At 43.5% G+C, this 27,278-nt stretch overlaps 1 protein-coding gene across 1 annotated transcript in view; it reads left to right on the top strand.

The window, feature by feature from the left end:
• The window catches only part of CSMD1 (CUB and Sushi multiple domains 1), a 2,470,978-nt gene that overhangs the window by 2,211,827 nt on the left and 231,873 nt on the right, over nt 1–27,278 (top strand). Inside the window, 3 exon segments of the mRNA XM_063916678.1 lie at nt 6,711–6,856; nt 16,175–16,255; nt 22,890–23,003. Of these exon segments, the coding sequence (XP_063772748.1) occupies nt 6,711–6,856; nt 16,175–16,255; nt 22,890–23,003 (341 nt within the window).

Raw genomic sequence — 27,278 nt, 5'->3', positions numbered from 1 at the left:
GGTACATCTCAGCCCCTACAACTGAGGCTGCCTCCCGTCAGCTCAGGCCCTCAGTTGTGACAGTAAGCACTGACCTAATGAATCCAGCCGGAGACCAGGATCAAGCGGCCAGGCCGATGCAAGAACTGGCAGCCCGACTAGAACATCAGGAGGCTGCACAGGGCCACATCATCCGCTGTCTCCAGGATCTCTCTACTCGGCTGGATGGGATTCAGACAACTCTCCGTGGATCAGGCGCGTCTGGTGCGTCAACCACAGTGACTCCAGCTATAACCCCACCCACCTTACCCACTTCTGCTCCACGTCTTCATCTTCCAACGCCAGCAAAATTTGACGGATCTCCAAGATTCTGCAGGGGATTTCTCAACCAGTGTGAGATTCAGTTTGAGCTACAACCTGGCAATTTTCCCAGTGACCGTACAAAAATTGCCTACATTATTTCTCTTCTCAGTGGCTCAGCCCTTGATTGGGCATCACCGTTATGGGAGAGGTCCGACACCCTGCTATCTTCCTACACTGCCTTCGTGTCAACATTCAGGCGAATCTTCGACGAGCCAGGCCGGGTAACCTCAGCTTCATCCGAGATTCTCCGTTTACGCCAGGGGTCACGTACTGTAGGACAATATCTGATACAGTTCCAGATCCTGGCATCCAAACTGGCATGGAACGACGAGGCCCTGTATGCTGCATTCTGGCATGGCTTATCTGAGCGTATTAAAGATGAGTTAGCTACCAGAGACTTACCTTCTAAGTTAGATGAGCTAATTTCACTCTGCACGAAAGTTGATTTACGTTTCAGAGAGAGAGCAACTGAGCGTGGAAGATCATCTGCTCCAAAATCTTCTGCTCCTCCTCGTCAACTGTCACCATCTAAAGATGAGCCCATGCAACTTGGCCGTTCCCGTTTAACTCCTGCTGAGCGCCGAAGACGTCTCTCCGAGTTTCTCTGTCTCTATTGTGCAGCTCCGTCTCACACCATTAATGCCTGTCCCAAACGTCCGGGAAACTCCAAATCCTAGCTCGCCAAGGAGAGGGCCGGCTAGGAGTAATGATCTCCTCTCCATCTCCTCAAGATTGTAATCTCCCAGTCTCGCTTCAAGTTGCTCAACGTTATCGGAACGTCATTGCCCTCCTTGATTCCGGAGCGGCTGGGAACTTTATTACCGAAGCCTATGTTAAACGGTGGTCCCTACCCACCGAGAGACTTCCTTCGTCCATTTCTTTAACTGCCGTGGATGGCAGCAAAATTTTTGATGCAGTTATTTCTTTAAGGACTCTACCAGTTCGTCTGAGAGTGGGAGTTCTTCATTCCGAACTTATTTCTTTTTTAGTGATTCCAAGAGCCACACATCCTGTGGTTCTGGGCCTTCCATGGCTCCGTCTTCACAATCCTACAATTGATTGGACGACTACGCAAATCCTGGCATGGGGTTCCTCCTGTACTGAGACATGTTTGTTTAAAGTATTGCCTGTCTGTTCTTCCTCCCCCAGGTCGTCTGATGTTCCACCTCCTCCATATCAAGATTTCACGGATGTGTTCAGTAAAGCTTCTGCTGATATCCTTCCTCCTCATAGAGAATGGGACTGTCCGATTGATCTCGTTCCAGGGAAGGTTCCACCTCGAGGCCGAACTTATCCGTTGTCTCTGCCTGAGACGCATTCTATGGAGGAATATATTAAAGAGAACCTAGCAAAGGGGTTCATTCGACCTTCTTCTTCTCCAGCCGGCGCAGGCTTCTTTTTTGTAAAAAAGAAAGATGGTGGTCTGCGGCCGTGCATCGACTACAGAGGTTTGAACGACATTACCATCAAGAACCGTTATCCTTTACCCCTGATTACTGAGCTCTTTGACAGAGTTAGCGGAGCTACCATCTTTACAAAGCTGGACTTGCGAGGTGCATACAATCTCATCCGGATCCGTGAGGGTGACGAGTGGAAGACCGCCTTTAACACCCGTGACGGACATTATGAGTACCTCGTCATGCCCTTCGGATTGAGCAATGCTCCAGCTGTCTTCCAGCATTTTGTCAATGAGATCTTCAGAGACATTCTATACCGTCATGTCGTGGTCTATCTAGACGATATCCTCATTTTTGCCAACGATTTAGAGGAACATCGTTTTTGGGTTAAAGAGGTTCTGTCCCGTCTCCGTGTCAATCATCTCTATTGCAAATTAGAAAAATGCGTCTTTGAAGTCAAGTCCATTCCGTTTCTAGGGTACATTGTGTCCGGTTCCGGACTAGAGATGGATCCTGAGAAACTACAAGCAATCCAAAATTGGCCGGTACCCTTAACCCTCAAAGGGGTCCAGAGGTTCTTAGGGTTCGCCAACTATTACCGAAAGTTTATACGAGACTTTTCCACCATTGTGGCGCCTATTACTGCTTTCACTAAGAAGGGTGCTAACCCGTCCAAGTGGTCTGAAGAAGCCATGCAAGCATTTCATCTTTTAAAACAAAGGTTCATCTCTGCGCCTGTTCTGAAACAGCATGACATCGACTCTCCTTTCATCTTAGAGGTGGATGCCTCCTCCGTTGGAGTAGGAGCGGTGTTATCTCAGAGGGCTAAAGATGGCCATTTACACCCTTGCAGTTTCTTCTCCCGGAAGTTCTCCCCAGCTGAGCGCAACTATGCCATTGGCGACCAGGAGTTGCTAGCCATCAAGCTCGCTCTAGAAGAGTGGAGGTATCTGTTGGAGGGAGCTTCTCATTCAATCACCATACTTACAGACCACAAGAACCTTTTATACCTGAAGGGCGCACAATGTCTCAACCCTCGTCAGGCCAGATGGGCACTTTTCTTTTCCAGGTTCGACTTTAAACTCCAGTTCTGTCCGGGCTCTCAGAATCGCAAGGCCGATGCCCTTTCCCGCTCATGGGAGCAAGAAAATGAGTCAGAGTCTTCAGACAAGCATCCTATTATAAATCCGTTGGCATTCTCCACGGTAGGGATGGACTCTACGCCCCCATCAGGGAAAAGTTTTGTGAAGCCGATGCTAAGGAAGAAGCTCATGCATTGGGCCCATGCTTCCCGTTTTGCCGGACATACAGGTATCCAAAAAACCCTGGAGTTTATCTCTAGGTCCTATTGGTGGCCAACTCTGAAAAAGGACGTCTTGGAGTTTATTGCATCTTGCCCAAAGTGTGCCCAACATAAAGTATCCCGCCAGTCGCCTGCGGGGCAACTGGTTCCACTATCCGTTCCCCGTCGACCATGGACTCACTTGTCGATGGATTTCATTACAGACTTACCCATGTGCAACAAGTTCAATACCATCTGGGTGGTAGTTGACCGGTTCACCAAGATGGCACACTTCATTCCTCTCACCGGTCTTCCGTCAGCTTCCAAGTTGGCTCAAGTATTCATACAAGAGATCTTCCGACTCCACGGTCTTCCTGAAGAAATTATCTCAGATCGAGGAGTTCAATTCACAGCCAAATTCTGGCGAAGTTTATGTCAAGTCCTTCAAGTCAAGCTAAAGTTTTCCACGGCTTACCATCCTCAGATCAATGGTCAAACCGAGAGGGTGAATCAGGACTTGGAGGCCTTCCTCCGCATCTATGTGTCCTCCTCTCAAGATGACTGGGTTCAATTACTTCCCTGGGCCGAGTTCTGTCATAACAACCAGTATCATTCTTCATCTGCTTCAACACCATTCTTCACTAACTTTGGATTCCACCCTAAAGTCCCTGAGTTCCAACCGCTTCCAGCAACTTCTGTTCCCGCAGTGGATATCACCTTGCATCAGTTTGCCAATATCTGGAAGAGCGTACGATCAGCTCTGCTCAAGGCATCGTTCAGGTACAAGAAGTTTGCGGATAAGAAGCGTCGAGCAGTTCCTGCTCTCAAGGTGGGTGATCGGGTATGGTTATCCACGAAGAATTTGAGGTTAAGAGTTCCCAGTATGAAGTTTGCACCTCGCTATATCGGTCCTTTCAAGATTGAACAAGTCATCAATCCTGTTGCTTACAGACTTCAGTTGCCTCCCTTCTTAAAAATACCCAGGACATTCCATGTTTCCCTGTTGAAACCGCTGATCTTGAATCGGTTTCATTCCTCACTTCCTCCAACTCCGAAAGTCCAAACTCAACGAGGCGTTGAGTATGAAGTGGCCAAGATCCTGGACTCACGTCACCGTTACGGTCAACTACAGTATCTTATTGACTGGAAGGGTTACGGCCCTGAGGAACGTTCATGGACCAATGCTTCTGATGTCCATGCTCCTGCCTTGGTCCGGAGATTCCATTCCAAGTTTCCTCAAAAGCCAAAGAAGTGTCCTGGGGCCACTCCTAAAGGGGGGGGTGCTGTCACGATCCGGGTATCTGGACGCCATTTCTTACCCATCAGATGCCTCCTAAGGCTGGCTCAGCGCTCCAGGACCGGATCCCATCTGTTATCCTAATGTTCACATTCCTGCATCCTCTCCTGTCTCTCTGAGACGCTGTCACAGTAACGCCTTATTACATCCGGCATGGCGTCTCCCGCGGCCTCCGCCGCCGTCCCTGAGCTTCTGCATGCAGAGTGTCAGAGTGGCGATTACGTCAGCCGCGGCCTCCGCTGTGTCCGCGTGGTTGGATGTGCACTTGTCAGCCTGGCGTCTCCTGTCTCCAGTGGCCGGCGCCGCCATTACTGTTTTCATTACCACATGGATTACAAACCAAACTTCCCTCCAAGTGTCTGCATGGGCGCAGCTATCTTGGATTCTGTCAGCTGATCATTTCCTCCAATCTGTTGTCAGTATTGTTAATCTACATAATTGCCTAGCCAATCCCTTCCTTGCTGCAGGTATAAATACACTGTGCCTGAGCAAGGAAGGCGTCAGTGCTTTGGTTGTCAAACCTAGTTCCTGTTTGTCTCTCTCCTGTGATTGTCTTCCAGGTTCCAGCTCCTGTCTCAAGACTTCCACCATAGAGACCCGCACCAGCATTCCACCTGCGGTGTAGCCTGACTCTCCAATCCATTGTGGATTCATCTGTTTCCAGCTACAACATTACCTGCTTCCAGCTCAGCTTCCAGCAGAGTACAGCTTCCCTTAAAGGGCCGGTGTCCTTTCTACACTTTACCACTCTCCACCGGTATTATTATTTCTCCGCTCTCAAGTTCTACATTTCAGTTCATATTTAATCGCTCCCAAGTTCATTTATTATTTAACTGGTTCCAGCCAGTATCCACTCCGTGCTAACAACAGTCTGGTTCCAGCCAGTATCCACAGCAGCTGTTTTATCTTCAGCAACCCAGCTTTTCCTGGAACACCAGCTGGCACAATCCTGGGTTATCTCCATTGCTACAGTCGGGCCTGGTAAGGACTTTCCATCTAGAAGATCATAAGAACTATCTCACACTACCAGTGCCCTGTGGCTCCTGCCATCCTGTAGTACCCAGGAACTGTATTTATTATTTGCTGACTTTTACGTTTTCTTTTACTGCTGCTGTGTTGCGGAGTTGTCATAATAAACATCATTGACTTTTATCCAAGTTGTCGTGGTCACGCCTTCGGGCAGTTATTATTCATGTTACTTACATGTCCAGGGGTCTGATACAACCTCCCAGGTTCCGGTACATCTCAGCCCCTACAACTGAGGCTGCCTCCCGTCAGCTCAGGCCCTCAGTTGTGACACATAGATGATAAAAATCATGTCTCACAGGCTCAAAAGGAATTCTGTTCTGCAGTTCTGTACCTAAAATAGAGATACTGTTTTTCCAGGGACACAGTTTTAGAACCAGGCAGTGCCCATATAAGATAGGGACCATTTTTTTATCTATAATGTAGACAGGTTAAAAAAAAATTGTTAAAATCACCTAAGGCTGAAGAAAAAAACAACAGATATTTTAAGTGCCACTGATTAGAATAGTAATGTTCAGGATTTAATAATAATCATCATGTATAGTTTTAAAATAACTTTAAAATTATTGGTGTATCTGAAAAATTTTGATTTTTTTTTTCTTCAAATGTCATTAAAAGCATAAATGAATGACCCAAATCTACTAGTGTGTACATCATAACTGTTATAATAGCAAATGTACTTCCTTTAGCTTGATCCCACTGACACTCTACTGTAAATCCCACTTTGCAGTCATAGCATGTATTTTCAGAGAATGTATAAAGGAATTTAATTGAAACCATTTGTTACTGTAAGAGCTATTGTACATTCAGTTTTAATTTTGGGATTTGGTGCTAAACTTATGTAGTAGACTCAGGTGGCCAAAAAAGGCTTATGATAAAGAAAGCAAAGGCCATGTGTTAAATGATTTCAAACAACCCCTTGCTAATCTCTGATGTACTTGAGTACACATCACAAAAGGATGAGGATTCCGTTAAAATTCAGACATTGCTGACTACGAAGACAACATAAAAGGAATGTTTCATGCTGTCAAAGGTCTCCTGGGTAACAACATGGTGCTTTTTTGTATTCCAATTGAGTAACAGCTGAAGGTTTTTGAAGAATGCAGTTGCAAGGTACAATGTATATTATTATGCTCATTCTGTGTAAAATGTTCAGAAGATGCCTAAAACTGTATGCAACTTTGCAAAAGTTACATAACTTTAGAAGTAGAATCATTAGATTTCAACACATACTTATACTAATACAGTACATGTACAATACTGTATATGTGTGCACTGTATGGATGTATGTGTGAGTACATACATGTAATTACTGTTATTCTTATAACAATATTTATACTTTTAATATGTTGTTCATCATTTTCAGGGATGGAATTGATCAGAACTCTCCCCAACTTGGAGTTTTCAGTGGAAATACAGCTCTAGAAACAGCTTACAGCTCATCTAACCAAGTACTTATCAGATTTCACAGTGACTTTTCAACTGGTGGATTCTTTGTACTTAATTTCCATGGTCAGTTTGCTATACCAATGTTGCAATATCATATTACTTGTATATAGACTTTACATTACAATAAGTAAATTAGATAACATGGAATAAATCTCCACAAAATTGGTTAAAAATGATTAAATCACATGACCATAAGTATTCGCAGCCTTTGCCATGAAGCACAAAAATGAGCTCAGGTGCATTCTGTTTCCACTTATCATCCTTGAGATGTTCCTACAGTTTAATTGTAGTCCACCTGGGGTAATTTCTGTTGATTGGACATGATTTGGAAAGGCACACACATGTCTATATAAGGTTCCACACTTGACAGTGCATGTCTGTGCACAAACCAAGCATGAAGTGAAAGGAATTGTATGTAGACCTCTGAGACAGAATTGTCTAAATACACAAATCTGGGGAAGGGTACAGAAAAATATCTGCAATGAGCACACTGGTCTCCATCATCCATAAATGGAAGTTTGGAACCAACAGGACTCTTCCTAGAGCTGGATGGCCATGGAATCTGAGCAATTGGGGGAGAAGGGCCCTAGTCAGGGAAGTGACCAAGAACCTGATGGTCACTCATTCAGGGCTACAGCATTCCTATGTGGAGAGAGGAGAACCTTCCAGAAGGACAACCATCTCTGCAGCAATCCACCAATCAGCCACTCCTTAGTAAAAAGCACATGGCAGCCAACCTGGACTTTGCCAAAAGGCAACTGAAGGACTCTCAAACCATGAGAAACAAAATTCTCTGGTCTGATGAGACAAAGATTGAAGTCTTTGGCGTGAATGCCAGGCATCATGTTTGGTGGAAACCAGGCACTGCTCATCACCAGGCCAACACCATCTCTAACGTGAAGCATGGTGGTGGCAGCATCATGCTGTGGGGATGTTTTTCAGTGGCAGGAACTGGGTGACTAGTCAGGATAGAGGGAAAGTTGAATGCAGCAATGTACAGAGACATCCTGGATGAAAACCTGCTCCAGCATGTTTTTGACCTCAGACTGGGGCGATGGTTCATCTTTTAGCAGGACAACTTTGTGAATGTCCTTGAGTGGCCCAGCCAGAACCCAGACTTGAATCTGATTGAACATATCTGTAGAGATCTGAAAATGGCTGTCCACTGACACTTCCCATCCAACCTGATGGAGCTTGAGAGGTGCTGCATAGAGGAATGGGCAAAACTGGCAAAAGATACGTGTGCCAAGCTTGTGGCATCATATTCAAAAAGACTTGAGGTTGTAATTGCTGCCAAAGGTGCAAAGGCTGTGAATACTTACAGTATGTACTGTACATGTGATTTCTTAGTTTTTATTTTTAATAAATTTGAAAAAATCTCCCAAAAACTTTTTTTACATTGTCATTATGGGGTATTGTGTGTAGAATTTTGAAGGAAAAAATGAATGTATTCCATTCTGGAATAAGGCTGTAACATAACAAAATGTGGAAAAAGTGAAGCGTGAGTACTTTACAGATTTGCTATATATATATATATAGCCATGCTTATCTTTTCTGCGATGTTACATGCTGCAACATGGCTTGCTGCATGACATTCCTAAAGGAATTAATGAAGCGACCATCGGCTGTGAATAGTCAGAGCCTGGTATGCCATGCATAAGGTATACAGTACTGTGCAAAAGTTTTAGGCAGGTATGGAAAAAATGCTAAAAATTAAGAATGCTTTCAAAACTAGAAGAGTTATTAGGTTGTTTTATCAATTAACATAATGCAAAGTGAATGAACAGAAAATCAATCTAAATCAAATCAATGTTTGATGTGACCACCCTTTGCCTTCAAAACAGCATGAATTCTTCTAGGTACACTTACAACAGTTTTTGAAGGAATTGTTAGGGTCTCCTGCCCTGTGCTGCCACGTCGTCATGGCAACCGGGAGACAAGTGCTAGTGGAGTAACCTGAGCGCAGCTGATACTCCGGTTCGGGTCTTTTGCTGTGCAGTGGTTATAGGCTCTGTGCACGGCAGGGGATCCGGTGCTGGTTTTTGTGCTCACAGTCTGTGAGGTCTGAGTGGGGCGTGGACAGCACCTGCTTTATAAGGCCTCTTTTCAGGGTAAGCAGATGCTGCTGAATCTCTGTTGGTTAGTCAGTTCATGAAAGTTAGCCAGTACTGTGTAGCTTTGTATTTGTTTGTTGCTTACTGCAAATAGGCCTGGGGATTTGGTATTACACTCTGCCAATCCAGACCTAGCAGTAAGACTGGAGTCAGTCGTTTAGCTTGCTGGGGTTCTGTTATTACTCTGTGAACTTAGCAAGTTTGCGGCTGTATTCTAACACTTGCCTGTCTAATCCTGTCTCACTGTGCTAGGTGTCAGGGGTCAGTTTAGTGGCAGTAAGCTTAAACCTGTGCACTGCAAGTGAGAATCAGGATTGTGGAGGCTCTCCTTGTGTCTATCATTCTATCTCTGACCAAGGAGTTTACTGCCACACCCGTTGGTAACCCTTTAGGGTTTTGCTGTTGCCCTTAGCAACAGCATTTCGGGTTCTCTACGTATTAAAACACAACATCTTGCTTTTTACATCTGAGCAGTTCTAATACAAGGGAGATACCCAGTTCCTTAGCCTCTGGGCTTCTCTGTTCACTGTGTGTGTATTTTGTTACCCTATCACCTTCTGTGTACGTTATGTCATATTCCCCAGTTTGTCTGTGAGTCCATTTGTTTTGCATAACAGTTCAAACACCAGTACATTCCTGCAGACACTGGAGTGCATAACAGTTCTGACACTAGTACTTTCCTGCAGGCACTGGTGTGCATAACATATTCAGCAGCCTAATACTCCTGTTGAAATTTTGTGGGAATATGGAGCATACCCCTCAAAATACGTTGCAACAGGTGGTCGATCAGGTGCAGGTCCTGACTCGACAATTTAATGATTTGTCCATTAAAATGCACACCTCCCAGGCTGCTGGCGGAGCTCCCGCAGCAGCAGCACCTGCAGGGGTTAAGGAGCCGAAAGTAAATCTCCCGGATCGTTTTTCTGGAGATCGCTCGCAGTTCTTTTGTTTCAAGGAGAGCTGCAAGCTATACTTCCGGCTTAGGCCTCAGTCTTCTGGGTCGGAGATTCAGCGGGTGGGCATAGTGATTTCCTTGCTACAAGGAGACCCACAGGTCTGGGCATATGGGTTGCAGCCTGACTGTCCGTCGCTTAAAAGTGTTGATGCTTTTTTTACGGCACTGGGCATGTTGTATGATGACCCTGACAAGACGGCCTCAGCCGAGGCTCAGATTTCGATCCTTAAGCAAGGGCGAAGGCCAGTTGAGGTTTACTGTACGGAGTTTCGGAGGTTGGCCCATGATACCCAGTGGAATGACCCAGCCCTGAGACACCAGTACCGAAGAGGTCTTTCTAACCAGATAAAGGACCAACTGGTACAATATCCCTTGCCTGATAGCTTGGATCAGCTCATGCAGTTATCCATCCGGGTGGATAGACGGCTGAGAGAGCGTAGGCTTGAAAGGGAGACTGAGATTTCCTTCCTTCCCAAGGGAACCTCAGACTCTGAGGAATTTTCTGAGGAGCCTATGCAGATTGGGGCTACCCGCCTCTCCTCGCGTGAGAAGACGCGGAGGAGACAGCAGGGGTTGTGTTTGTACTGTGGGAATAAAGGTCATGTGGTAGTATCATGCCCAGAAAAGCCGGAAAACTTCAGGGCCTGAGGGTGATGGGAAATATCCTGTCAGGCCAGAAGTCAGAATTTCCCAAGAAGACTTTTATCATTCCGGTGACCTTGAAGATCCTCGGTCAAACTGTCAAGACTGAGGCCTTTGTGGACAGTGGGGCCGACGGGGTTTTTATGGACCGCCAATTCGCCCTAAAACACTCTGTTCCCTTAGTACCCTTGGCATCGGAAATTGAGATTTGTGGGTTAAACGGGGAACCATTATCCCAAGGTAAAATTACCTCTTGCACTAGCCAGATTTCTTTGTTTATTGGAGCCACACACTCTGAAAAATTGTCCTTTTATGTGACTGTCTGTACTTTTGCCCCATTGGTGTTGGGGTTACCCTGGTTAAGGGCCCACAATCCTCAATTTGACTGGGTCTCTGGGGAGATTCTTAGTTGGGGTACTGATTGTTTCAGGAGTTGCTTGAGCCTTCCAGTCAGGCTCTCGCAGCTAAGTTTGCCAGGATTGCCAGGGTGTTATGCAGATTTTGCGGACGTGTTCTCCAAAAAAGTAGCAGAGGTACTACCTCCCCATCGCCCCTATGACTGTGCCATTGATTTGTTGCCAAATGCTAAGCTTCCCAAGAGCAGGTTGTACTCCCTGTCACGTCCTGAGACTCAGGCTATGGCAGAGTACATTCAGGAGAACTTGGCTAAGGGATTTATCAGACCTTCACAGTCTCCAGTTGGGTCGGGGTTCTTCTTCGTGGGTAAAAAGGACGGTTCGTTGCGACCCTGCATCGACTTCAGGGAATTGAACCGTATCACGATTAAAAACTCATACCCACTGCCTCTAATTTCGGTCTTGTTTGACCAGCTTCGTACTGCCACCACTTTTTCTAAGATTGACCTACGCGGTGCGTACAATCTAATCCGAATAAGAGAGGGGGATGAATGGAAGACTGCCTTTAATACCCACTCAGGGCATTATGAATATTTGGTGATGCCTTTTGGGCTCTGTAATGCCCCGGCAGTCTTCCAGGATTTCATGAATGATGTGCTCAGGGAATATTTGGATAGATTCTTAGTTGTATACTTAGATGACATCCTAATCTTCTCCCATTCCCTGGAGGAACATCGGAAGCATGTACGCTTAGTCCTCCAGAAACTCAGAGACCACCGGCTTGGGGCGAAGCTGGAGAAGTGCGAATTTGAAGTTCAGCAAATCGCATTTCTAGGATATATTATCTCCCCAGAAGGTTTCCAAATGGAGGGTTCCAAGGTACAGGCAGTCCTGGATTGGGTGCAGCCCACTAGTTTGAAGGCGCTTCAGCGTTTCCTGGGCTTTGCAAATTTTTATAGACGATTTATCGCTGGATTTTCGTCTATAGTGGCGCCCTTGGTGGCACTCACTAAGAAAGGGGCGGATGTTGCTCACTGGTCTTGTGAGGCTAAAGCGGCTTTTGCCCGTCTCAAAAGGGCATTTGTTTCGGCCAAGGTGCTGCGACACCCAGATCCAGAGCGTCCTTTTGTGGTGGAGGTGGATGCCTCTGAGATGGGTATTGGGGCAGTGCTTTCTCAGATGGGAGTGTCTGATAATCGCCTTCATCCCTGTGCTTACTTTTCCCGTAAATTTTCGCCTGCCGAGATGAATTATGACGTGGGTAACCGGGAATTGTTGGCTATTAAGGATGCACTCGAGGAGTGGAGACACTGGCTTGAGGGGGCTAAGTTTGTGGTCTCAATTCTCACTGACCATAAGAATCTGGCATATTTAGAGTCAGCGAAGCGTCTCAATGCCAGGCAGGCACGATGGGCTTTGTTTTTTGCTCGCTTTAATTTTTTGATAACATATCGCCCTGGGTCAAAAAACATCAAGGCTGATGCGCTCTCGCGGAGTTTTGCTCCAATCCAGGAGACCACTGAGGAGCCGTTGCCCATTGTTTCCCCATCATGTATTAAAGTGGGCATTACCCAGGACCTCTTATCATTAGTCCTTAGAGCACAGGAGCAGGCTCCTCCAGACCTTCCGGTAGGTCTTTTGTTTGTGCCTCCTAGGTTAAGACAGCGAGTGTTCCTGGAATTCCATGCCAAGAAGTCGGCAGGTCACCCGGGTATTGCCAGAACTCGGGAGTTGCTATCTAGGGCGGTGTGGTGGCCCTCGGTGGCTAAGGATGTGGATCAGTGGGTTCGGGCATGTGACATCTGTGCCCGAAATAAGACTCCTAGAGGGGTTCCTGTTGGCCCATTACATCCACTCTCTATCCCATCTAAGCCATGGACCCACATTTCAATGGATTTTGTGGTGGACTTGCCCAAATCCTCGGGGATGACAGCCATCTGGGTTGTCGTTGACAGGTTTTCGAAGATGGCGCACTTCGTTCCACTGGTTGGGCTGCCATCAGCCAGACGCCTGTCTGAATTATTTATGCTGCATGTTGTGCGTCTCCACGGGTTGCCACTTGATGTGGTCTCTGACCGCGGATCCCAGTTTGTGGCCAAATTCTGGAGGGCATTTTGTTCCGATCTCCAGATTTCTGTCAGCTTGTCGTCAGGCTACCATCCGCAGTCTAATGGGCAGACTGAAAGGGTGAACCAGTCCTTGGAGCAGTTCCTCAGGTGTTATGTCTCCAAGTGTCAGACTGACTGGGTTGCTCATCTGTCCATGGCGGAGTTTGCCTATAACAACGCGGCTCACTCTGCTACAGGGATCTCTCCCTTCCTTTGTGTGTATGGGCATCATCCTAAGGCCAATTCTTTTGACCCCCTGGACTCCACGCCTGGTGGTTCCTCTGTGGTTTCGGTCCTTAGAGGTATTTGGCGGAAAGTGAAGAAAGCCCTTGTGTCTGTGTCATTAGTGACCAAAAGGGTTTTTGATAAGCGGAAAAGACCCTGCAGCTTCAAATTAGGAGACTTCGTCTGGTTGTCTACCAAGAATTTGAAGTTGAGACAGCCATCTCATAAGTTAGGGCCCCGGTTCATCGGCCCTTATAAGATCACCAGGGTTATCAATCCGGTGGCATTTCAGTTAGATCTACCCCGTTCTTTGGGTATCAATAAAACATTTCATTGTTCCCTTTTAAAACGGGCGATTAGTAATCCTTCTTCCAGTGGAAGACCTTCCCCTCTTCTGATACGTGGCCAGAGGGAGTTTGTTGTTGAAAGGATTCTTGACTCCAAGGTGGTTCGGGGTCGGCTGTCATTTTTGGTGCACTGGAAGGGGTATGGCCCGGAGGAGCGGTCGTGGGTGCGCAGTTGTGATCTTCATGCCCCCAGACTGATACGCTCTTTCTTCTCGCAGTTCCCCGATAAACCCGGTGGTAGGGGTTCTTTGACCCCTCGTCAGAGGGGGGGTACTGTTAGGGTCTCCTGCCCTGTGCTGCCACGTCGTCATGGCAACCGGGAGACAAGTGCTAGTGGAGTAACCTGAGCGCAGCTGATACTCCGGTTCGGGTCTTTTGCTGTGCAGTGGTTATAGGCTCTGTGCACGGCAGGGGATCCGGTGCTGGTTTTTGTGCTCACAGTCTGTGAGGTCTGAGTGGGGCGTGGACAGCACCTGCTTTATAAGGCCTCTTTTCAGGGTAAGCAGATGCTGCTGAATCTCTGTTGGTTAGTCAGTTCATGAAAGTTAGCCAGTACTGTGTAGCTTTGTATTTGTTTGTTGCTTACTGCAAATAGGCCTGGGGATTTGGTATTACACTCTGCCAATCCAGACCTAGCAGTAAGACTGGAGTCAGTCGTTTAGCTTGCTGGGGTTCTGTTATTACTCTGTGAACTTAGCAAGTTTGCGGCTGTATTCTAACACTTGCCTGTCTAATCCTGTCTCACTGTGCTAGGTGTCAGGGGTCAGTTTAGTGGCAGTAAGCTTAAACCTGTGCACTGCAAGTGAGAATCAGGATTGTGGAGGCTCTCCTTGTGTCTATCATTCCATCTCTGACCAAGGAGTTTACTGCCACACCCGTTGGTAACCCTTTAGGGTTTTGCTGTTGCCCTTAGCAACAGCATTTCGGGTTCTCTACGTATTAAAACACAACATCTTGCTTTTTACATCTGAGCAGTTCTAATACAAGGGAGATACCCAGTTCCTTAGCCTCTGGGCTTCTCTGTTCACTGTGTGTGTATTTTGTTACCCTATCACCTTCTGTGTACGTTATGTCATATTCCCCAGTTTGTCTGTGAGTCCATTTGTTTTGCATAACAGTTCAAACACCAGTACATTCCTGCAGACACTGGAGTGCATAACAGTTCTGACACTAGTACTTTCCTGCAGGCACTGGTGTGCATAACAGGAATTCAGCAGGGAGGTTGTTCCAAACAACTTGGAGAACTAACCACAGATCTTCTGTGTGTGTAGGCTTGCTAAAATCCTTCTGTCTCTTCATGTAATCCACACAGACTCAATGGTGTTAAGATCAAGGCTCTGTGGTGGCCATAGCATCACTTCCAGGACTCATTGTTCTGAAAATAGTTCTTAATGACATTAGCTGTATGTTTGGAATCATTGTGCTGATGCAGAATAAAATAGGAGCCAATCAGATGCCTACCTGATGGTATTCCATGATGGATAAGAACCTGCCTGGCCAAATCTACAAATCAATATGCTAAAAGGCAGCCCCAAACTTGCAAGGAACCTTTGCCATGCAGACACTCATTATTGTACTGCTATCCAGCATTCTTCAAACAAACTGCCTCCTGTTACAGCTAAATACAGATGTAGCCATGCTCATCTAGCATGGCTATATTGCAGGTGTGCACTCTTGTCATGGCTAGGCGCCAGATTGGTGCACCGATGCAGTTTATGGAGCACTCCCATTCATGCAATTGGGGCATGTGCACGTCTTTGATGTGCGCCCGAGATGCGTCAGCACCCACCCCATCACTATGGGGCACAGATGTAGTCACGGAGATCATCTTCAGATTTTGAAGAGAAGCATGATGTGTCTTTCACCTGATGCACTAAGTTTTCGTGGCTGGCTACTGCATCTGCGGTCCTCAACATTGCTTGTTTCTTTGCGCTTCTTCAAAAGAGCTTGAACAGCACATCTTGAAACCCCAGTCTGCTTTGAAATCTTTTCCTGGGAGAGACCTTGCTGATGCAGTATAACTACCTTGCATCTTGTTGCTGTGCTCAGTCTTGCCATTGTGTATGACCTGTGACATGAAACTGTCTTCTACAACCTCACCTTTGTAGCAGAGTTTGGCTTTTCCTCATCCAGTTTTAAGCCTCCTACAAAGCTTTTTCTGTTTCAGTCAATGACTGTGTTTCATCCTACATATGAAAATGATGATTATTATCACCTTTTTGGTATGATATCATATACCTGCCTATAACACTACAGAATCCCTGATTTAGTGTAAGTCTACCTAGAAGATTTGATGCTGTTCTGAAGGCAAATTGTGATGACACCAAATATTGATTTGATTTAGATTTTTCTTCTGTTTATTCACTATGCATTTTGTTAACTGATAAAAATAGACTATTAACACTTCCATTTTTGAAAGCATTCTTACTTTGCAGCATTTTTTCCATACCTGCCTAATACTTTTGCACAGTGTTTTATATCCTAATATCAAAAAAGCTTTGTGAATAACAAAAATACATTATTATGAGAAGAGTCAGTAGTATCATTAACATATTTTTACTATAATATTTTAAAACATAACTAAACCTTACATTTCTACTACTAATGTGTGGGATAATTGTTTTTGTCTTTCAGCATATGCACTTAAAAAATGCCAGCCTCCAACTGTTGTACCAGAAGCTGATATAATTTCTGATGATGATGATTTTGAAATAGGTACAGTACTGCATGTCATATGACTTAATTACCTTTCCTCTTTTCTTATTACTTTTTTGCTATAATCTGTTTGTTATTTGCCTCCCCTGTGCTGCTCAGCAATCTCTACTTTCCCTCACTTCACACATTGTACAAACCACACTTATCAAATACTTGATATTGGACAGAAAACCAATATTAACAAAGTGTAGATCATTAGTCCCTATGAGAAAACATACTGTTAAAATGGACCATGCAGGAGAAAAACTACTACATTCTTACTGTTGCGTTCTTCTGAAGGATCCAATTACTTCAATTGAAAGTATACTAGAACAATATCAATTGAAAAGGGTAAAGTAGTAAAATAAGGTTAAGGTACAAAAGGATATTTTGGACTGGCAATCATTTATTTCTTATATGTGAAATTCCATATGGCTAATGTGATAATCCGTGTGTCTGCAAGTGGAAATCTATAGTGTCCACTGTTTTTACACCAACCGCCACAATTGTCCTTATTATCTTTATCTGCCCTTGCACCAGACTAATGCTCAGTGCAAAAGCTCTATCACAAACAGGCTTCCACTCAGAAATGCCCAATTTCACACAAAACATCTGGCCAAGTTCCTCTTTGACTTGAAATAGGATGGAAATACAGTACACAAAAATGGGTAAATTCACAGCTACACATGCCCTGTATGCACTGTCTCACCATTTGTGTCCAAGTACATAGATCCTTCAAACTAAGAATCAGTCCTTCAGTATTCCTACATTACAGGGATGCAGTGAGACCTGTCCCGGCACAGCCCCCTAAGCCTGCAACAACATGATGTCATGCCTAGGGAGCAAGGCCACCAGCACTAGGAAATACAACTCAGCGGCTGCTGGGATTCTGTCCTGGGCATTGGATACTTGGGGTAGCTCTACATTAGTGCTACATATTTCAGGGGACAGCTCCAGGCAAGTCTAAACAGTAGCGCACACAGGGGTTTTCCAGAAGGATCCCAATATCATATCCCCACCACTTTGCAGCATTATGTTATATATATATATATATATATATATATATAGTGTATGTGTATATATATATATATATATATATATATATACAGTTGTGCTCATAAGTTTACATACCCTAGCAGAATTTGTAATTTTCTGGCTATTTGTCAGAGAATATGAATGATAACTCACACACTTTTCTTTCACTCATGGTTAGTGGTTGGGTGAAGCCATTTATTGTCAAACAACTGTGTTTACTCTTTTTAAATCATAATGACAACAGAAACTACACAAATGACCCTTATCAAGAGTTTACATACCCTGGAGATTTTGGCCTGATAACATGCACACAAGTTGACACAAACGGGTTTGAATGGCTACTAAAGGTAACCATCCTCACCTGTGATCTGTTTGCTTGTAATCAGTGTGTGTATAAAAGGTCAGTGAGTTTCTGGACTCCTGAAAGACCCTTGCATCTTTCATCCAGTGCTGCACTGACGTGTCTGGATTCTGAGTCATGGGGAAAGCAAAAGAATTGTCAAAGGATCTGCGGGAAAAGGTAATTGAACTGTGTAAAACAGGAAAGGGATATAAAAAGAAATCCAAGCAATTGAGAATGCCAATCAGCAGTGTTCAAACTCTAATAAAGAAGTAGAAAATGAGGGATTCTGTGGAAACCAAATCACGGTCAGGTAGACCAACAAAAATTTCAGCCACAACTGCCAGGAATGTTGTTCGGGATGCAAAGAAAAATCCACAAATAACTTCAGCTGAAATACAGGACTCTCTGAAAAAAAAGTGGTGTGGTTGTTTCAAGATGCACAATAAGGAGGCATTTGAAGAAAAATGGGCTGCATGGTCGAGTCGCCAGAAGAAAGCCATTACTACGCAAATTCCACAAAGCATCCCGCTTACAATACTCCAAACAGCACTGAGACAAGCCTCAAAACTTCTCGAACAAAGTCATTTGGAGTGATGAGACCAAAATTTAACTTTTTGGCCACAACCATAAACGTTACATTTGGAGAGAAGTCAACAAGGCCTACGATGAAAGGTACACCATTCTTACTGTGAAACACGGAGGTGAATCATTGATGTTTTGGGGATGTGTGAGCTACAAAGGCACCGGAAACTTGGTCAAAATTGATGGCAAGATGAATGCAGCATGTTATCAGAAAATACTGGAGAAAAAATTTGCACTCATCAGCCCGGAAGCTGCGCATGGGACGTACTTGGACGTTCCAACATGACAATGATCCAAAACACAAGGCCAAGTCGACCTGTCATTGGCTACAGCAGAATAAAGTGAAGGTTCAGGAGTGGCCATCTCAGTCTTCTGACTTCAATATCATTAAGCCACTCTTGGGAGATCTCAAACGTGCAGTTCATGCAAGACAGCCCAAGAATTTACAGGAACTGGAGGCTTTTTGCCAAGAAGAATGGGCAGCTTTATCATCTGAGAAAATAAAGAGCCTTATCCACAACTACCACAAAAGACTTCAAGCTGTCATTGATGTTAAAGGGGGCAATGCACGGTATTAAAAACTGGGGTATGTAAACTTTTGATCAGGGTCATTTGGTAGTTTCTGTTGTCATTATGATTTAAAAAGAGTAAACACAGTTGTTTGACAATAAATGGTTTCACCCAACCACTAACCATGAGTGAAAGAAAAGTTTGTGAGTTATCATTTATATTCTCTGACAAATGGCCAGAAAATCACAAATTCTGCTAGGGTATGTAAACTTATGAGCACAACTGTATATATATATATATTATATATATATATATATATATATATATATATAGCAATTTCTAGGGCTGGGCAAGCCATGCAATTTCATGGGGTGCCATGTAGCAATACAGTCCCTGGGAACTAGGACCCGGCAGCTTGGAGAAAGGTTGAGCTTGGCCTTATAAGAAAGTATCTGTACAGGGCAGTGATGGATCCAAGGGGGGTGCAATTGGAGTTATGCTCCTCTGCCTGACTCCTTGATTATCTGTGGCAGCAATGCATTTTGTACTGAAAAAGGTTAAGTTCTGCCCCTCTCCTTCCACTTATCTGTGCAGTGTTGTCAGTTCTAGTAGTAGAAGCTTTCAAGGATTGTTCAGCCATGCAGGAGGAGACTGTGCTGTGTTCAGAGGTCAGGTGACAATGGGACAACTGCAGGAATTTATTCTTGAATTATCTGTGCAGCCAACTCCCAGCCTAGACCCGGTCTAAGGGCAACCAGCTCTTGCACAAGCCAGGCACAGCACAGCCTGAGTGTGTGGGATGCAGAAAGTGACATTAAAGGTGCTTCTCAGCTGCAGAGATTGGAAATTATTAGCAGCCAGCAGCAAGTTTGAGTCTCTCTCTCTCTCTCCCCATGGCCACACTTCACTCTCTAACTATCTGCACACCAAGCGGTATATACTTCCCTTGATTTGCCTCCACTAGGTAAGTGGCTTTAGATCTGGGCAGTGCACATGTCCCAGGTTAATACATGGCTAATGGTGCCTTCCCACACCTGCCTTCAGCGGGGTATGGTGATGTTTGTCCCTATCATTGTGCAGAAGCAACTGCCCTCATGTGTCTGGAGGAGAGATGCCAAGGACTGGGTAGACTTTATTGTACCAGTGCCAGTCAACTCTGTTTTCCTCATTGCTCCCTACTGTGATCTTCTATAAATTTATTTTGCACACTCTGCATTGTACATGTACATGAATACATAAACATATAGAGCAAGTTCTGATGGCAGTTTGGGGAAGGTAACAGGCAATTGCGACCAATATGCATCTTTGTCATGGGGTGTAAGTTAGTCATTTCCTGTGAGGCCACACCCCTTGCTGTAAGACCATGCCCAAGTTTTTCTTGGCATGCTACATTTTTAAAATATGTTAGGGGGTGCATTTTACAGTTCATACTGGGGATTTTGGGGGACATTTACTAAGCAGTGATAAGAGCGGAGAAGTGAGCCAGTGGAGAAGTTGCTCCATCAACCAATCAGCAGTTTAATTTTATAGTATGCAAATTCTAGATGTTACTTCAGTGCTGATTGGTTGCCATAGGCACTTCTCCACTGACTCACTTTTCCGCTTTTATCACTGTTTAGTAAATGTCCCCTATATCATCTAAAAACAGCGCTGTTTTATATATATAAGGTGAAAAGTTCCTTCACTGAAGATTCTGCTGACACACTGGGAGACTACACATTGCTGTTGTAGAAATATTACCCTTGAGAAGGACCACTATCATTAAGACTTTGTGCAGGTCCTCCATTCTCTTTAATAATTGATGTTGTGTTTATACATTTTGTAATTGATCCACCCCTGAAGAAATCTTTGTAAGACAAAATGCATTGGGTGAAGGGGCAGTTTTTTCTGGTTTCTGGTACTGTGGGACAGAAGCCACACTCTAGTCAGGGTGAGACAAGTGTTGATGCATCCTATCCCCAGTAAGGTTAAACCATATCCTTATAAGAAATCTGTGTAAGCTGAAATTTGAATAATTTTATCACAGTTTTTAAAAAATAAATGTAAGTATATATATATATATATATGTTTTTTGCCATTCCTGTATGAGAGTCTACTTAGAGAATCCCAATTAAAATCATCTTCCCATGGAGAGTTTATGAGGTTGAATACCAGTCCTATACACACTTGATCTTCAGTGAAGGAACTTTTCACCTTATTTCAATTTATAGTATGCCATCTCTGCATTCCAATAAACTGCCTCCGTGTAACTTATGAGGATACAGGTTTAGTATCCCTTATCCAAAATTCTAAATCACACATTTTTGGTTCCCCTACTGAGATAATGCACATATATATATATGTAATATATAATATATATATATATGTCATTATCTCAGTAGGGGACCCAAAAATTTGGGATTTTGAATTTTGGATAAGGGATACTCAACCTGTATATGATTTTCAGTACCACTAAGTATATTTGGTCCTAATCAAGTCATTTGTGGACAATTCTAATTTGATACAGTAAGTTCATTTATACTGTACCTATCTGAGACCCCTCTTTTTTTCCATGCTTGTTTGTATTCCTTGCTAATAAAAGTACATCATGTGGATCAGCCAACACAGCGGAAGATTGCTGTAACTTCTGAAAGTGGTTTACACATATGTAGTGCAGGATAAAGATATACTGTATACAGTGTATGTATATATATACATATATAGTATACATTGTGTTTGTATACATATATATATATATATATATAGTGTCCAGTGTGGTGTCCGGCACTCTCATATAAGATGACAACTTGCTGCGGTGCCTTCCTCATGAGGAAATGAATCCCATCAGATAGAAAAACAAGATAAGCAGGCGGCACTCGTCAGGCTGAATAAACGTGATGACTTTATTGGCTAAAGGCCGACATGTTTCGGAGATAACTTCTCCGTCCTCAGGGCCAGACAAACAAATAACAAGTGTACAAATGGCTTATAAGACATGGAAAACCCCCCAAATTAACAAACCTAATCGTACTCACCTGCTCCACGGCGCACCCGCCCGTCGACCGCTACGAGGCACTTCCGCGTCTCACTGCCGCGACGTCACAGATGCGCCGCGTCGCAGGGGAGCTCCATGGCAACCGGAGCGTAAGCTAATCGCGTCCCCGGCAACCTGTGATATAACAAAACATGTGAATGTAAAGTTAATAAGTGCATAACAGACAGTGTACTATCCATGAATTAAAAATTAAAAACACATAAACACATAAAACGAGAGCTGGGAAAAACAACAAAGAGTAAGTCATAAATATTGAATATTAAATATTAAATAGTAAATAGTAATGATAAATATACAACCCGCTGATAGTTAAGCAATCAATACTTGATTATATTATTATGACAACCACTGTTTGTTAAAGGCATCCCCTCATTTATTCAGCCTGACGAGTGCCGCCTGCTTATCTTGTTTTTCTATATATATATATATGGTATTATTTGTGCTGTATTGGTGTGGTCCTGAGGACGGGGTGCTGTCCCCGAAAGTACTCGACCGTGAATACACTTTGATTCCTTGCTACTATTGATGTCTCCTGAGTGCCTTCTTACATGGATGTATATATATACATACATACAGACACCCTCACAATACACCCCATGAATCCTGGATTTGCCTCTTCTAATTGTATATGATAATAAAATTTTCATATAACATTGCACTTACTTGTGTGATTATATATCAGCAGCACTCACTTTAGATTTTAGCATCAATGTGAACTGTCCGTTAAGAAATAAAATGTTTACTACTGTATATTTTTTCATTGCTTATGTACATTTTGAATGTTATTAAACATTGATTATACAAAAAAGTTACTATAATAAAACATAAATATGCAATCAATGCGTTTTTTCCTCCTTAAGGAAACATTGTAAACATCATTCATATTGTGTTTGTGGCAGCTAGGAATCGTAGCAGATGTGCAAACCAATAATGTTCACCTTTTCTATGAATCTGTTTTCTTGATGATTCTTGATAATACAGTATTCTCCATTTAACTGTTTAAGTTAATTAAGCTTAGACACTCTCAATGTATGACACTGTAACTGTTTTTTTCTGAATACCTTAGGTTACATACTGTATGCTGTACACAATTTTGTTGTTTTGTGTATATCCTGATAAGGAAATAATCCTTATTTATAATTCTATTTTAGGGGATTTTGTCAAATACAAGTGTCATCCAGGGTTTACATTAAAAGGAAATGACATATTAACCTGCAAACTGATTACCCAGCTTCAGTTTGAAGGCTCATTACCTACTTGTGAAGGTAAATGTATTGTTGGACAATGATTCACTGTTGTCATATTACACTGGTAAATTTAGTTATATACAGCTTTTCTTTATCACTCTGTCAGTCACTATAAATCTATACATGTGTATTATATTATTATTATTATTATTATTATTATTATTATTATTTGTTATATAACTCATAAATATAAAAGTAATTTTTGTTGTGGTTATAAAGGGTAGGATAAATATTCTGAGCCTAGTGCTTAAAAAAGCACTGGAATATGTTTTCAAAATTAGACAAAATGTTAACATTAATGAAAGTATAAAGTCAGAAAATCTCTTTCTCTTATGTGTGTTTTTCCACTGAACACAGTCATAAAAGTTAAAACAGAATTGAAAGTGAAAAGATACAGGGTGCATAACATAAGTTTGCGAGCAAGGCCTTCCTAAATCTATGACTGTTATTAACCAGTTTTGTTTGGTATCCGTTTGGATGGTTGACCATGTTAAGGTCGACAGTCATTAGATTGACCACTATTGGTTGACATAGACATGGTCAACATGGACATATGGTCGACACATGAAAATGGTCAACACGGGAAAGGTCGACACATGAAAAGGTCGACATGGCTTTTAAAAAATATATATAGATTTTTTACTTTTTCATAATTTACCATCCATGTGGACTACGATTGGGAATGGTAACCTGTGCCAAGGGCAGCGAGGCACCTTGCCCGCAGCATGATGAGTAAAGCGAGCCATGCAAGGGGACATGGTACACTAATTGGGGTTCCTGGTCACGTTACGGAAAAAAATGACACCAAAAACAGTTAAAAAATCCATGTCGACCTTTTCATGTGTCGACCTGTCCCGCATCAACCATTTTAATGTGTCGACTATTAGTCCATGTAAGCCATGTCTAGGTCGACCTAATGAATGTCAACCATTCATACCAAAACCGTTTTGTTTTATTACTGTTGTTTCCATCTGTAAAGCGCAATGGACCTAATGTACCACTGCATAAGAGCAGTCTGTAACAATCTTTGCATATAGAGTGATACAGTGCTGTGCAGATACACAGTACTCAGCTCCTGGGGTGAGACACCTAATACCTGCCTTTACCACTGTTGGATACCACTGCTGCATTACCCCTGGTTACTGCTGTTATCTCCTGCATATCCTGGTACTGTGGTTTAACAATAAACCCAGCACCCTGGTTAAGTACTCTCTGCAGTCATTTTCATGTGTGCTGTGCCCCTATTGTGACCACCATTACAATAGACTACATCAATACATAGTGGGTTATAAGCAGAGTCATTCCTGCCTGTATTGAAGATAAAATATGTTCATAAGGTGTATAATTCCAGTGGCCACAGAAACTAGGTTATAATCTCTGGTAACAGTAAAATTTCACCCTCTTACCAGTGCTCCTGGAATCAGTGACACAGAGAGGGGTGGGGAGTGGGTACTTTTTACCCAGGCCTGTTGGAGTGGCCTGGGGGGCCTGGATCTTGCTGCCTGCCCTCCCTCTCCATATTATAGACAGTGGCAATGGGGAGAGAGAGGACACTCCTCACCCAACTTTGGGCCTAATTCAGATCTGATCATAGCAGCAAATTTGTTAGCAAATGGGCAAAACCATGGTCCTCATTCTGAGTTGTTCGCTCGTTAGTGTTTTTCGCAATGGAGCGGTTTGTCGCAAACTGCGCATGCGCAATGTTCGCAGTGTGTCTGCGCCAAGTAAATTTGCAAAAAAGTTTGGTATTTTACTCACGGCTTAACAAAGAAATTTCTTCGTTCTGGTGATCGTAGTGTGATTGACAGGAAGTGGGTGTTTCTGGGCGGAAACTGGCCGTTTTATGGGTGTGTGTGAAAAACGCTGCCGTTTCTGGATAAAACGCGGGAGTGGCTGGAGAAACAGGGGAGTGTCTGGGCGAACGCTGGGTGTGTTTGTGACGTCAAACCAGGAACGAAACTGACTGAACTGATCGCAGTGGCTGAGTAAGTCTCGAGCAACTCAGAAACTGCAAAGAAATTTATTTTCGCAATTCTGCGAATCTTTCGTTCGCAATTCTGCAAAGCTAAGATTCACTCCCAGTAGGCGGCGGCTTAGCGTGTGCAAAGCTGCTAAAAGCAGCTAGCGAGCGAACAACTCGGAATGAGAGCCCATGTTCACTGCAGGGGGGGCAGATATATCATGTACAGAGAGTGTTAGATTTGGGTGGGTTATTTGGTTTATGTGCAGGGTGCTTTACTATTACACTGCAATTTAGATTTCAGTTTGAACACACCTGCTGCGATCAGGTCTGAATTAGGCCCTATGCCTTCTCCTAGTACCTGGGTCTGGCACAGCTTTTGGCATGCCTGCCTGTGATAGCAAAACCCACCTCATAGCATCCATTATGGTAAAGCACAGTAATATGTCGCTTGACAGATGAGGGAGTACTGGTACTGAGGGAAATGTGTTTCATGGCCTTTATTTCCTTGCATGTCAGTAGGACTGTGTTTTGCTTTGCTGCTAAACATGTGGTGTGCTGTATAAAGGGAATACATACAGTATGTGTTATTGGCGGCTGGTATCCCAACTGTCATGATCCCGAAAGCAGGATCCCAGCCACCAGTATGCTGGCTCACTGTGCTCGCCACGCTGCGATCACAGTGGCTAGTTGTGCTTGCCACAGGTTGTACAGTATTCTTCCTCTATGGGTGTCGTGGACATCCATAGATGGAGAATATCCTGTGGCGCCAGTATTCCGGCATTGGTAATTCAATGCCTGTTGGAATTCCGGTGTCGGCATTGTGACTGCCGGGATACCGACAGGCTGTCTCATGATTGCCTCCCATATAAAAAAACTCATTGATACAGTAGTGGTATAAAAACAATGAGATGGCAGTAAAGATAGGGTCATTGTGAGAAGCTTGCATTCTAAAATGAAGCTTGGCTTTTTAAGTTAGTTGTGAGTTTAAAACAGAAGCAGATGAGTTAGAATACAGAAAAGTGTGAGTTATAATACACAAACAGGAACACAAATATTGGAAATACCATTAGCATCTGATACAATGTTTGGGCTAGTGCATTGCAGTGGATGTAATTCATTTGTTTTGCAAGAGGCATTTTGGAGACACAGCTGCTGTCCAATCTGTAAGCAATTTTCTCTGCTGAAGGTGGAGATAGATAAACTGCATGGGATATCTGTGTCTTTGAGGCCACCACTGCATCAGAGAGCCACCAGAAGACATTCTGCCTGGACTACTGTTGGCTCTCAATGGCAGATATTTCCAGAGAGACACAGACCACTCCTACAAGCTGTGACACTGCAAAACTCCTATGCTGCTCTTGCAGGGCAGATACAACTAATAGAGGCACTACAGAACAGCAAGATATGGGACTTCTATTAACTATAGGAACAGGAAAATGATATCTCCAAAAAGGACTGCACTTCTCTTGGGAGATTCCATTATTAGAGAAATGCATCTTGGAAATGCAAATGACGTAGAGAAACATGTAAGGTGCTTACCTGAAGCCACAGCTCCAAGGCATATAGAGTGCATGCTTAGAATTGTGAAGGCAGCAAGAAAAGATGGGGATGGTGGATGTCATTGTCCATCTAGGGACATATAACCTGACTAATGCTAAACTCATGCCCATAAAAGATTAATTTAGGAAGCAGGTGGCAACCACTGTAACTTTTTCAGAAGTATTGCCAGTAAGAGGAACTCATCGCATCAGAAACTTCAATGTTTGTACATGGTGCAATGAGGAGAGATTTGGATTTATAAGCCATAGTCGCACCATCTGGCAAGGTAGGAGCTTATACAAAAATGATGGCCTGCACCCATCTCCTAGGGGAATGAGAATACTAACTGAACAGTTTGGATTATTCAACAAGTACTATTTAAACTAGCAGAGGGGGGGAAGTGATCTAAATAAGAATAAAGCAATCTGCTCCCCCAACCCAGAGGTATTGTTTCTACAGGCAAATGGAATAGGAAGCATATCCACAGCAACAGAATATAATTCAGATCAAAACTAAATAAACATAGGTAGAGGAAAAGAGATAAACATAGCTAAGAATATGAAAAGCACAAACAAATCTCTAAAAGCTACAGTGTGTTTGCAAATGCTAGGAGTTTAGGAAATAAAATCCCAGAACTAATTTCAATAATGACAAGGGATGATCTAGATATTATGACTATTACAGAGTCAGGGTGCAATGAAAATCATGACTCGGACATAGCTATACCAAGATACAGTATACTTTATTTATGAATGACAGAATGGAAAGAATCAGAGGAGTGGTAGTAATGT

Source organism: Pseudophryne corroboree, chromosome 4 (assembly GCF_028390025.1).
Source record: "Pseudophryne corroboree isolate aPseCor3 chromosome 4, aPseCor3.hap2, whole genome shotgun sequence".
Classification (NCBI taxonomy): Eukaryota; Metazoa; Chordata; class Amphibia; order Anura; family Myobatrachidae; genus Pseudophryne; species Pseudophryne corroboree.
The sequence above is the reverse complement of the archived record's forward strand: the minus strand, read 5'-3'. Positions and strand labels throughout refer to the sequence as shown.